Raw genomic sequence first — 13,459 nt, 5'->3', positions numbered from 1 at the left:
AATGGTACATAAATGGACACGGTCGCTTAATTGTATGGCAGAAATAGAAAAAAAACAAAGAAATCGCATTTTCACCTACCTTGTTGACGTCATTGACCGCTTTTCCCCAAGCCACGGTAAAGCAGAAAAGATATTGCCCGTGCATGTTGTAGGACCGTTGTTTGAGCAACTCGCTCGCTAAGCGAGAGGTACCGAGAGTCTACTTTTAAACATCTTTATTCTTCTTGACTTCTACAGCTCTTACAAGCACGACTAACTCTTAACTCTAACTCTCCACTCACTTCTATTAACTAAAAATTCAAACAGTGGCGGTTTTTGTGGCCAAAGCTGGACTAGGTTGGGTTAGCTGCCCGTGTGGGTAATGTTTTGGTATAATTATTAACTGAACCTACAGGACTGCGATCGGTAAGCAGCTACAAACCAATGAGAAAATAAAAACGCTGGTCAACAAACCCAAACAGTAACTTCGACGAGACTTCTGAACCGAGCTCAGCTCATCACAAACACGACCACCTATGAAAAACTTACATCTGAAGATGACAGGCGAAAAAATATTGACCTAAAATGGCATTAAGCGAATTCGCTAAGCAAAAATTCAAGTAAAAGTAAAAACAAAACATCAAAACAGGAAAACAGGAAAATGCCTGGTGAACAAAATCCAAACCGTAACCTTGACCCACTTAATGAAACAAAAACAAAACTTAATAGATGAGACAGATCTTAAAAATAACTTTCAGAATATTTCACAACAATATACTGACAGTGATTCAAAGGCAATTATAACCTAGTGTCACTGAGTGGCTTCGCTTTCAATGTCTTATGCAGCTCTTTTCTTCAACATATTGATTCTGCATCTGAGATACTTATGTCTTACATCAGGGGCTCAAGGTAAAGGCGAAACTAGGCGTTTTATTTTCTTAAAAAACATAAAAAAAATTGTGAGGCAATCACGGTGAATCTTTTATTAATAAGTAAATCAGCCGAAAAAAACACTCATATTCCTCTGATAGTGATTTTCCTTTCCCTTATAGTTGATGTATAGCAGCAGAGTAATTTTAAATGAAACGGAACCTCGGGAGAATCCAAGATTTTTCTTAGGAGGGTGTGCACCACCAGGAGCCGATTACTCAGCTCCTCGGCTTCTGGCACCACTAAGGAATGGAGTAACTGACTGGTAATTAACGCAAACAAATTTTAAAAGGGAATATGATGAAGAAGGCTTTTGATTAGGCTATATCATGATATGAACTACTGAAAATACATATCAAACATATCTGCATATTTTGCAGAATACCAGTTGTCAGGATCCCTCTCAATGGGGTGGGGGGGGAGGGGTACGCACCCCCTGTACCCTCCCCCTAGATCCACTCCTGGGAACCATTACTTATAAGAAGGTTTTTCTTTGGTTTCAATGTTTTTTCAGGGTTTTAAAACCAAAAAATCGTAACTTCGCTCCTTTAAGAATGCCCACGCCTCTACACGCCGAGTACATTGTACGGTCCAATTAAATGACGGTCTCTTTAGCGTCAATAACAAAGATCTCAGCATAATCTACAGTTTGAGTTTTTGCACCGAGCCGTTCAGACGACGTCAGGCTCTTTAATCGTGTTCTGGTATAATATATTGTGCTCTCTGCCATGCTTTGGAATATCTTTGGATCGCAGGTAACGTACAACTTGAACTCTTCTCTAAAGTTCTCGTGGCAAATTGTGTACGCTATCGGATTAGCTGCACTGTTTGCAAATAAGACGATGTTAGTGAAGGCTACGACGTCCCAGAAGTGAGGATAGGCTTCTCCATCACCGAAATCAAGCCAAAGCCACATGACATTGTTAGGTAGTACGCAAATTGCGAAAAGAAGAGTGACTACAATGAGCATGCGCACAACTTTTCTGGCCTCGTTTCGATGTGCCTGGTACAACGCCGCATTAACTGCCAAGGCGTTCTTGACGTTTGCGCAACGCCTCAATTCCAGTCCAATTGTGAGATATGCTATTGTTATTACGATTAAAGGCAAAACGTACTGTAAAGCAAACAGTGACGCCGTGTAAGCTTTCCTATAGCTCTGCCCAGGCCAGGACTCGACGCATTCCATGCTTTCTTCGTCGAGACGTAAAACCAGTACATAAGGCACACTTAGAATAACACAGATGACCCATATAAACGCTATCACTGCGGCGGCATCTTTTTTCCTCATTTGCTTGCTAAGTGGGTGCACAATAGCCCAAAATCTATTGAGACTCACAGCCGTCAGCGTAAATATAGAAGCGAACATAGCCACTGTTTGAAGAGGGTAAATCAGCTTACATGCAAACCATCCATAAGGCCATTTGTAATTGTTCTCTTGCACTGGAATATCGAACGGGATACAGATACAAGTGATGGCGAGATCGGAAATCGCTAGATTCAAGACGAACAGATTTGTGACAGTTCTCATTCTCCGACGCCTAGTTATCACCACGCAAACCAACGAATTGCCGATGACACTAATGAGGAAGATTACAGCGTAGAGCGTGAGCTTGATAGCTTTAAAGGCAGGCGATTCACCATCAGATACTTCTGTAGTGTTATTCCCACCTTGTGGCGGAAACACAGAACTGTTGCTTGGCAAAGACGCGTTAGATTCCATATCAGTTTGTGCCCAAAAAATATCCCTTTGTCTACTTTAAACCCTCAGCACTAAAATCTCGAGGAAGGTGTTCACGTTTCACCACCCAGTGCTGGCAATGGCCAAGTTTCAGCTGCTTGATTCTCAGTCGTTCAAAAGCGCTCCTTTTGTCTGTGACAAGACAACCTCGTCTAAGACTGTGGAAGAGGTTGATGACACCTGCATTTACCAAAGCGAAAACAAAATATAAGAATAAAAAGCGTCTAGAAGATTACTAAACATTGGATATCAGCAGGCATGCTGATGGCTCGTTTCAAACTAAATGTTATTTCTCCGTGTGAGACAACTAAATTAAAAAAAGTTTCAATGAGATTTTCTCAGGGCCTATGAATAATAAATGGCCACTGGAAGACAAAAAGAGAAACAAGAGAATAGTATAAAATGTAAAACTAATTATCAACGTGACATGAGAAATTGAGTTTATCCTGACCAATTATAATGAGGAATAAGGGGGAAATAAGAGATTATAACGGCGGAATTACTCTTCCATTCATTAATATGTCTTCATAAAATTCTAGCTCACCACTAATTTATAATTCATTAGAATAACTGCTTGCAGGTCTACTTTTTAAATTTTACGACCAAGAATTAAGTCATTTTTTATTCCTTTTTTTTTCTTTTTTAATCTACTTGTCAAAGCCTGCCATTATAACGGATTAATTACAACAAGATGCAAAGAAACCAAAAATAAAGATTTTCATCGTGATTATTATTTTTTATTATCTTGTAATGTAGATATCAGTAGAAATATGAAGAATGTTTAATTTGTCGCTCACGAAATTGTCGAACCTTTTAAATTTTCATCTATCATTTTTTTTATAGTTGTTTATGGTGGTGGATAATTTCTTTCGGTTTGATAACTTTCATTAACACTTTGCTTTAAATACAAATTATTATTATTATTATTATTATTATTATTATTATTATTATTATTATACTATCATTATTATCATTGTATAGAGGTTCGGTTTGGTTGAGCAGTTGAGCTGAGATGCGACTAGCGTGAAGTCTTTCCTCTTTGAACTCTGGCTGTGGTGATATTATTTTAGAATTTTGGACTATAATTAATCATGTATGCACAACATTCAAAGAAAGCAGGTACTTGTTTTACTTCGTATTATACAAACTTATTAAAATGTCTACTGGCTTTCAGATAAGTTATTTTTTAATACTGCCTGATGATTCTTTTACCGTGGGTAAATAAAGTTGTTGTTGTCCGTTCCATGTTGTTGTTGTTGTTGCTACGCTCGCGCTCCAGTGTAGGTGATAGTTATTATTTAAGTATATGTTGCTTTCACTTCTACAATTGTTAAAACGATTTTGTCTTGGATTGCCAAAGATATGTAATGTAATGAAAGTAATTAAAATTGAACCAGCGACTGCTTACACGTTGACACAAATTCCAACGGAGCAACAGATGAAGCAAATTTAATGATTCAAAATTCCAAATAAAATGAAGAAAATCGCGTCACAGCAGGAGCCCGACCACATTTCTCAGAATTCGACAGTAAGAATAACGATTTACCTTTGTAAAGTTTAGCATTTCCCGCGGATTCTAACAAGTGCCCCACCCTTCTGTACTAATTTACCTCTCAATGAAAAATATCAACACGGTCAGAAGACTCTCGGAAGCTCTTTGGAAACGGCACTTATGGGTACATGTAAGTGTTGAAGTAAACTTAGACTGCAGGGGGGTGAGGGTCACCATAGATGGAACCTGTCGAAGAGAGAAAAAAAACAAGAGTTTTAATGCAAAAACACGAAGAAGAAGAAGAAGAAGAAGAAGAAGAAGAAGAAGAAGAAGAAGAAGAAGAAGAAGAAAAGAAAGAAAGAAAGAAAGAAAGAAAGAAAGAAAGAAAAAGAAAAAGGAAAAACCGATTCCATCCTTCTTCGTTAATCAATTAAGGTAACCAGAAGGTCGTTTAGAAACCGAGATCAATTAGTGAGTACTTTTCTGTTGTGACACAATACACGTATTGTCGGTATGTACCAAAAGGCATTTGGATTACTACGGCGACTTCAATCTTTGCCTCCATTCAACTAAAGGTCGATAATGATTACGTAATTTTTTTGCGAGTTGTAAAAATATCTGAGCTGTTTATAAGCTAAGAAATTGCCGGAGGCAGTTCCCCCATGAGAGAATATGAAAGGCTTTATCCTCTCTTTCTTCGTATTAATGTTTTTTTCTGCAATGTTTTGTATCCCATCAGCCTTAAAAACAAAATTACTCGCTAAGAATTAAGGGGAGAGTTGGGGGGGTGGGGGGTAAAATTTTTTTCCTTGTAGTCGGCTGCAAGGTAAACATCGAGGTCCCCTTTTTGTTAATTTTGCTTATTTTAGAATTGTATTTGTTGGTTTCACGGTTTTAAACAAAAAAGACAAACATCATTCAGGTCTTGAGGAATTTATTAGATACGTTCACGGTATTTTTGAATATTTTTGCCATGCTCACTTAAAACCGATGAAAGGAGAAGCTTCTAGATCTCTTTGAGTGACAAATGAATATGATATTATAACCTAATTGGAATTTTTAAACGTCGAAGGGAAATGTCCTACAACTTTTTTCGTAATTAAACTGATAACAAGAACAACAAAGCATTAAGTGATTCCAGATTTTCGATGGTTTGATCGTCAATGATCGCAAAGGTTGAATGACCTTCTTGTCAAAGAACCCTACTTTAGAATTGTTTGAGTGTTACTTACATATACAGCGCAAGAAAGACCACTTGAGGAAATTTGTAATAGGACATGTGTTTGGCATCGGCATGCATATATGCTCTTAGTTTGATAAATTATGAAGTCAAATCACGGCTTAGGGTTTTTTAAGTAAGTACAATTTTCTGTTATTTCCTATCGCCAAATCTATCTACATACAGAAACTCAAAGAATGAAAAGATAGCTAGAGATCATCTCAAAAATGACCCCAAAAGGATACCAACAATTCAACAAGGTATTGCGTGTGACTGAGTTATATGATGTAGACAGGAGGCGGGGGGACTGAGACCTTTCATATTATTTATGACCTTTGAATATAATTGCACTTGAAAGCGGTGAATATTACACCTGTGTGAGTTGAAAAGTAGACGAATTGATGCAATATTTATCGTGACTGTCTCAGGGCCACCAGGACTCAGCGGGCTTTAAACTCACCTTACTTGATTGCGACCTGATTGAGTATAATACAAGTGTTCAACAAAATTGTTTCTACAAAGAACAAAAATCAATGGACCTTATATTTGCAGTGTTATGTTAATTACCCAAAACAAATCGATCATAATCTCCAAGTTATTTGATTTTGATAAACAGAGTCAGCCTTTAGATATGCACTCACGAGCATAAAGATAAGGAAAATCCCTGAATCTTCTCTAGAGTAGTAATATGCACGATTTAGATTAGGTAGCAATGCCGAGGATTTGACAGACTGTTTGAAAATCAAACTGAATTAAATGGCAAGGCTTTGGCTTTTTTTAAGAACTAATGGAACTAGCCGCAATTGAACTAGCAACAAAACGGTCTGTTTTTTTTTTTTTGCAATATCATCAAGCAGCCGGAGTTTATCGGAGAAAACATTTATCACCAGGAGAAACTGAAATAGAAAGGTCGCGACTGAGCTAAACTTATAACCTTGCAGGTTAGCCGGCGGAAATAAAGAAAATATATATTTTTGACCCTATTTCATAACCAAAACGATGACGGCACTTGCGGAGCAATGACAAAAACGCAAGAGAACAAAAACACCGTTATTTTAAACACGTAAATTTATAAGAAAAATCTTACCCTGGGTGCCAGAGATTTTTTTGTTCTCTTCGGGAGCAGTTCAGCATTTCGCTCTCTACGTTCTTTACGCTCCTCGCCGCGGGCGAGAGAGAAGACATCTGGCATCGAGGGTAGGAAATGCTCGGAAATCAATCCCGTAAAAATAAACACATAATTTGGCCGCAACTTTACAAAGAAATATAAGTGGCTGTTTGTCGTTAAGAAGTGTAAATTATAGATCATTATAAAGTAGTGAGTTTAGAAGTGAAAAAATCACTTTGTGACTCTTTCGTCATCTAGTAATTTTTTTAAATTCTGTCAACCTACAAATTGAAGATTTCAGTGGCACTTTGAATTTGAATTTACTTTAAATTTTCCCTCTTTCCTGAATTAAATACAGGGTAATCCTAATAACTCATTGGTTCATCGGCGAATATTATCATTTTCTCACTAATTATAGGTTACCTGTTAACAGCACTAAAAGTCAGCATCCGTAGCCATTAATCTACTGCCGAGTTTAAATTGGTCTCCGTTGCTTGAGCTTTTCAATTTACAAACAGACACTGAATCCTCAGAGTAGATTATCTCCGGAGTCCATTCAAGATGCATACGAGCTTAGAGACTATTGGGCCCTTTCACAACTCAATTTAGAACTTATATTTCCACAGGATAGCGAGGCTGACTTCCAGGGGGAGATTAGTTTTCCTTCACCGCTAATGGCAATTGAGACTGAAATGGGTGTGGTCATTTTCGATGTGATTGGAATGAATAAACTGTTGAGTGTTGGTACTCGACAGTTGACGCCACTTGATACTCTCGATAGATAAAGAGATCATGTACTCTAAAGAACAATTCAAGTTTGCTTTGAAACCACTGCATAAATATTTTGGACACTTTGAATACGAGCACTAGATCTGAAGACATTACCTTTATACCTTCGTTTGAGAGAGTGAGAGGTAAACTAAGGAGCCGTTGTTGAATCTTTTTTAGGCAAATAAATCAGTTATTAAACAATTTTAAACAATACCCTTTGGTGGTTATCCGTGAGGGAAGACAGGGGAAGGGAGTGTGGGAGAATAGGGGACGGGAGGCGGGGGGATAAATGAGCAGGAGGTGCCGTGGGAGTTCTTCAAATGTGGGAAGTTGGAGAAATAGTGGGAAATCCGCAATCGCTATCGAAGAAGGGCTTAAAAGAGGAAGTTAAGAAAAAAGGGGGTAGGGGCCAGAAATATAAGGTACTGGATGCTTGAGGTCTGATCTCTCCCCCCCCCTCCCCCCTTCTTTTCGATCTACTCTTTATACGACTCAGTGTTTGTTAAGTCCCAATCATTTCAAATATGTCAAAATGTAATGCCGTTATTGATAACTCGTGCAAGTCAGTTAATTGCTTGACTGCACTGCGGTATGATTTATACGTGATACCCTGCAACTCATCACTCAACATTATACCGAGGTGTAACAACAAAAAAGCGGTTAACAGGGTAACTTTGAACCTCTATAAAAGCTATATAGGTATGTGCCGCCCCATCGGGTAGGGTTTTTGCGCGTTTTTGGCCGGAAAACAGGTACAGATTTTGCCCATTTTGGTCTGGAATCGGGTATGGTTTGCGAGAGAAACTACGCGATCGGAGTGTATGAACGTATTTATCGTTTCAATTCTAAATGAGTAAGAAAGAAAAAGAAATATGCGAATTCTGAACGGATTTGAAGAATTTTTTTGTCTGCCCTCTAATCTAAGTAGTGATGACATAATTTCTCCCTTTTCTGAAATCGGGTATGGATTTTGGAGGTCTGGTCTGAAAACGGGTGTGGATAATGGCATTTTTGGTCTGAAATAGGGTCAGGATTTGAAAAACCGGGCGGGCACACCCCCACCAAAACTTCCCAGGACTGTAATTCCCCGGGCTTTGAACGTTGATATTTAGGCTCGACCCATGTAAGGGAATTCGCCACGATTCCGAAATCGGGGAAAATTTTGCTTGTAGAATTCAGAGTCCTGGGCTTTGGAATCCGGAATACAGCTCAAGGAATCCGCAATCCCACTGACGATTGGAATCCAGAATCCAAGTTCCACCGACAAAGACTGGAATCCAGTACCTGGAATCCGGAATCCACCGAGTGAAATCCAGAATCCAAGACTGTCTTAGATTCCCTTGCGCGGGAAACAGGCTCTCTTAGCTCTTACTTGGTAACAGGGTGCGAATAAGAGAAAGCTAAACTGAAGGGAAAAAGCGTTCCTCGCCATCATTTTATTTACAGGGTTGTTTCACAGTCTCTTGAGGTCCAATCCGTTCTCATGGTCCTATCTCTTCTCTCATTTTTCCTTCTCGTTTCTCGAAGGAAGACAGGACCTTTGGGATCAAGCTTTAAGCTGAGAAGTATCAGTAGACTGTTCACAGTCCCCTATTTTTGAGTAAGAGCGCTTGCCTTACGGTGGCCATCTTGGTTACAAATACACAGAGTCTACCCCGGTGGATGAGTGTCAAACGTAAAAATAGGGGACTGTGAACACTCTAAGACGTATGCAACATTTTGCTGACTGACATTGTCACCAGCCGCCAGAGCAATTTAAAAAAAAAAAACAATCATTAGTGGATACCAAGATAAAAATATTTGACTGTTTATTTTGAGAGTGTAGACGTAGGAAAAAAAACTGATATTGTTCATGCCTTCTTTCTGGAAGCTCGTTAAATAAGCCGTGTATACCAGTCCTCTCCTTCCTCGCGAAGCGAGGCGACAAAAGTGCCTTCGCGAAAGCGAATTTATAATCTCGTCGCGAGCGCGCGCAGCGCGAGAACTCGCGTGGTCTAGCGGCTAGCAAACTTGGGGGCCCCATTTTTTATGAATCTCTGTATCTCTTGGTGTTTGCCAAATGTCGCCCAATGTGTTTCCAAGCAACACTGCATTGAACTTTGCCACCGATGACTAGGGCGCACTATCATGTCTGTGAAACAATGTTTACGGTCGGTGAATCACGATAAATTTCCCATGCAAATGACACAGAAAAGCAAGCACAGCAACGCTGGATTCACCAAATGGCTGGAAATCCTCGCAGTGGAAGATTTCCCACCGAAACTCCTCTGGAGCGAGAACTCCGACTTGAAATTCAGAGTGAACAGCTAAGAGGAAGACGTCAACAAGAGACCCGAGTGGAGCAGAGAGAATATCGCTTTGCCCTGCGAAGAAAAAGCCGTTAACAAGAGACAGAGGACAAGGACTTCGCGAGGTTCTGCGTACAGGTATTTCTAGTTACGAGAAGGATTCAATTAAACTGCCTCAAAAACTTACGCAACCTCGGATTAAACGTATAAATGGATATCGACAGAAGCAAGATATAGGTCGCAAAGGTAGCACGGAAATAAATGGAAAATCAACACAAACAATGTGCCGTTAAATTGTACGGCTACCCAGCAAAGATGTGATAAGTAAAACAAGAAGTGAGGAGTACGACACAACCAAAGAATTCTCGCTGAACAAGCTATAAAGTCTTTATTCTTTCTTTTTTTTTCAGACTTATAACACTATCAACAACTAAGTTACTCTGACAAGTTTTCAGTCAGTATTATACTACGAATAACACGAACTGCATGCTATCACATGAGGGGTGCAGAAGGCCTACAGTGACGTGTTGTGACCCGTTTATCGTGGACAGGGAGAAGGCATTACAATCCTGGTTCCTCCTCTTATTCCGTAGAGGAAATCAATCCACTTGTATACGTCACCGTCTCCTCCCCAATCTTGCTTGCACGATTTGGACAAATCTTTCATCTTTTCAACCGGTAGAATAAGGCTCCACAGATTGAGGTTTGACAGGGTTCCAATGAAGGCCTGATTGGAATCAAACCGAGATCCCACTGCATCTTGCTCCTGCCCAAGGGTTAACGATCCTCCCCCCTTGATAGTGTATCCTCTCCTGAAGCCTGTACCGCTCTTTGTCAGCGCTCCATCTTTGTAGCCTTGCCACGCCCCGTCACTGCTCCTCCAGGAGGCACAGATGTGATGCCACTTGCCATCATTTGCTGATGATATCCCTAGAGGCCTGTGATAATAGATAAAATATAATAAAATCTAATGAAACAAATAGCAACATAAATGCCTCACGATCAGGTGAAATATCGATATGGCCGTTTACAAAATCAAGTATCATGCCTATGAAATGATGTATTTCTCGTGCAGACCCTCCTGGCCTAGTAGAGCAATGGTTACATAACAGGAGGGTATCACTATTGAAAATAGTGTGTAGTCTAAAAATAGTGTTGAATTCAGTTCAGCCTGTCAACCAAAATTCCCCATTCAACTAGTCTCCTCTCCACACTCCCCCCCCCCTCTCCCCCCCAACAAAATGTAGCTAGTCCACCAGACTCGTACCCAGTCGCTATTTATGTCTTTTTGGGGTGAGAGAAGATTGGGGGTTAGGTTGAGGCGCATGCGGGGTCTCATGGGAAGGGACATGACACCCCGCGCGCCTCAACCTAACCCCCAATCTTCTTTCACCCCCAAAACACATAAATAGCGTCTGGGTACGAGTCTTTTAGTCCACTGCAATCTTTATATCACTGTACTTTATCCCCAAGGACTCGTACTGTTATGGTTGAACAAGTTTTATCAGATTTAGCTTGTGTCTGCCCGTTCATGAAAATAGGTCGACGTATGACATACTCCAGTTAGGCAAAATACTCTATTTTGATCAGTTGAAGGGATAGGCAAGATACCCCTCATTTATTAACAATTAAAGGTTGATTAAAAGCATGACAAACCTGCCCTGTCCACCGATGTACATATTAATGTTCGTATGATCAAAGAAGAGCAATTCATTGTGTTGTCCTGGTACAGCGTAACTCAGAACTGTTCCATCATTACCAGCACTTGACTTCATCCAGAAACAAAGCGTGAACTGCTTCAAACTAGGCATGCCCCAGATGTTCACATAGTCGTTGACGCCTTTGGTCGGAAAGTAAAACGCAAAATCTGATGAAAAAAAGAAGAAAAGATATGAAAAAACAAAGCCATCGCACAATCAATAACGTTCAGTTTGTAAACATGTAATGATGATTGTAATGATGCGAAGTTTGAAGTATCAGCCCGAGCAATTTCCGCTTGCTGAAAATAGCTGAGCCTGTCGAAGCCTCGAGAGTCGGAAAAGATGCCTGTCTTTAGACCATGAGGTAAGTGCAATGATTCTTAGCAAAATAAGAATTTCAGCGCTTATTTAACAGAAAATATTTAGGTACAGGCTTTGTACTTCAATTAATCATTTGGCAAGTGGCCACAAATGCTAGCTCAGGAGGGTGAACCAGATGGAGAGACGAGGGTAAGGTAAGCATGCATATATAATCAATACAAAGATGTTCTTAGATTTATTTTTAAGGTTAATCTAAAATAAGTGACGAAATGAGTTTTTTGTAGGCCGGAGACAAGATTTAATACGTGCATTAGCATGATTTATTGATCGCACCAAGTTGATTTGATTCATTTCCTTAGATAAACAATTAGGAAAGTGACCATGCAATGTTGCCGATATCCTCAAGATTACTTAGTGTTCGATAGACGTGTTTGATTAGCTATTTTATCATTTTGTTTTGAGCATTAAAATGAAGGAGTGGAGCCTCTGTAGAACCTACCTCCAAGTTCAGTAAGGTATCCGTTAACGTGTCCACAGAGAATAGACGAAATCCAAACACAGGCCAGGAATCCTAACATCATGAATCACCAGTTTTTTCAACCTGTCAAAACCAATACTTTTAGGCTTCAGATTAATTGCTATTCTCCACTTTAGATACGAGAAGAAAAGTGGGGCTAGTTAACTGTCCCAAAGACTTCTGGGTTTGTTATTAGGGACAGGGGAAAAAATTGGTCAATAGATGACCGGCGCGTCCCGCAATAACTATCCTAGTAACAATTGCGGGGCGCATTTCGGCTCCAGTTTGCTTCTCGTTTGTTAAGTAGCCTGTAAACAGGTGCTCTTGTAGTAGGTAGGTAGGTAGGACAAAGAGAAGGCTATAAAGCGCGAGCCACAGGCTAATTCATGAAAGAAAGAAACCAATTCATTATTGGGCATTTTTTTCTTAAGGCAGCCATGTCAGCCAAGAACTTGCAAACCGCGCATAATTGTCAAAATCTGCCTAGAACGTGCACGCGGTGCTAGCTGTAGTAGCAAAAATAGAAACTACATGAAAATCTTGCAAGGAGCATAATAAGCAAATTTCATTTAAAAGCGATTGCATTTCAAGCAAGAATTTTAATTCAACTTTGAATTTAAAACCGAAAACCAAAATTAAAAAATTGCATGCAAATAGGATGCGATAACAAACCTGCCGGTTAAATATACAGAAAGTACTTAACTATAGTTGCCAATGGTATCTCAGATATAATATAACCTATCCCTACCAAGAACCTGACTTCACGTCTGCAGACTAGTATAGTGCAAGGTGATGGCTTTTTTCTAGTAAGAGTTAATTTGTAGCCACTCTTGAAGGTTGTTACCATGGTTAGTAGGTGAATGAATCCGGCTTGTCCTCATCCAAGACTTACACGATAATCTTATATGTGCTCGCAAAGTTCTAATACTACTTGACATTAAACTGGAGATCTCTTTACGTATTTTGACATGGTTTAAGATTTATGTTATAACTTTTATAACTCTTAATTTAGTTTCATTATTCTATTTTTATTGAACCCGGCGAAAAATAAGAGGTTAAAATTCCATATTCTTTTAGCATGTTTCAGGTTGCCTCAGATTTGTTTTCGATCTTGAGCCCTTCACTCCATTTCAACATTTTTACCGTAGTGTGCAATAAGAAGCATTATTTTTCTTCTTTCATTTGTATTGAAAAAGAACTCTAAAACAGCAAAAATATCCATTTGTGATTAGTAAGAATGACTCGTATTTCTGTAATCAGTGACTTACAAGAATTGAGCCCTAGCGCAATCGTCTGAATCCTATTTTTTTCCACGAATCAGCCAGCTCTAGAGACAGTGTGTGTCGCCTTGTCCTGCCACTGGGTTATCAGTAGTGAATGTCGGTTGCATGTGTCA

The 13,459-nt window shown here is 39.5% G+C and overlaps 2 protein-coding genes across 2 annotated transcripts; both read right to left on the bottom strand.

Annotated features, from left to right (window-relative positions):
• Window positions 1-1,458: 1,458 nt before the first annotated feature.
• On the bottom strand, window positions 1,459-2,798 carry LOC140951277 (QRFP-like peptide receptor). Its single transcript, XM_073400518.1, has one exon. The coding sequence runs from the start codon at window positions 2,627-2,629 to the stop codon at window positions 1,505-1,507; it is 1,125 nt and encodes a 374-aa protein (XP_073256619.1). The 5' UTR covers window positions 2,630-2,798; the 3' UTR covers window positions 1,459-1,504.
• Window positions 2,799-9,896: 7,098 nt separating this feature from the next.
• Window positions 9,897-13,429, bottom strand: LOC140951281 (neuronal pentraxin-2-like). Its single transcript, XM_073400522.1, has 4 exons — window positions 13,332-13,429; window positions 12,046-12,147; window positions 11,182-11,392; window positions 9,897-10,463 (listed from the first exon to the last, which is right to left on the bottom strand). The coding sequence occupies exons 2-4, from the start codon at window positions 12,125-12,127 to the stop codon at window positions 10,064-10,066; spliced, it is 693 nt and encodes a 230-aa protein (XP_073256623.1). The 5' UTR covers window positions 12,128-12,147; window positions 13,332-13,429; the 3' UTR covers window positions 9,897-10,063.
• Window positions 13,430-13,459: the final 30 nt, after the last annotated feature.

Source organism: Porites lutea, chromosome 10 (genome assembly GCF_958299795.1).
Source record: "Porites lutea chromosome 10, jaPorLute2.1, whole genome shotgun sequence".
Lineage (NCBI taxonomy): Eukaryota > Metazoa > Cnidaria > Anthozoa > Scleractinia > Poritidae > Porites > Porites lutea.
The sequence above is the reverse complement of the archived record's forward strand: the minus strand, read 5'-3'. Positions and strand labels throughout refer to the sequence as shown.

Excerpts from the sequence above, each read along its gene's own strand:
- LOC140951281 (XM_073400522.1), bottom strand. The coding sequence starts at position 12,127 with ATGATGTTAGGATTCCTGGCCTGTGTTTGGATTTCGTCTATTCTCTGT. Across the intron at positions 11,393-12,045 it reads ATACCTTACTGAACTTGGAG|ATTTTGCGTTTTACTTTCCG; the intron begins GTAGGTTCTACA and ends TTTTTTCATCAG. Across the intron at positions 10,464-11,181 it reads TACATCGGTGGACAGGGCAG|GCCTCTAGGGATATCATCAG; the intron begins GTTTGTCATGCT and ends CTATTATCACAG.
- LOC140951277 (XM_073400518.1), bottom strand. The coding sequence starts at position 2,629 with ATGGAATCTAACGCGTCTTTGCCAAGCAACAGTTCTGTGTTTCCGCCA.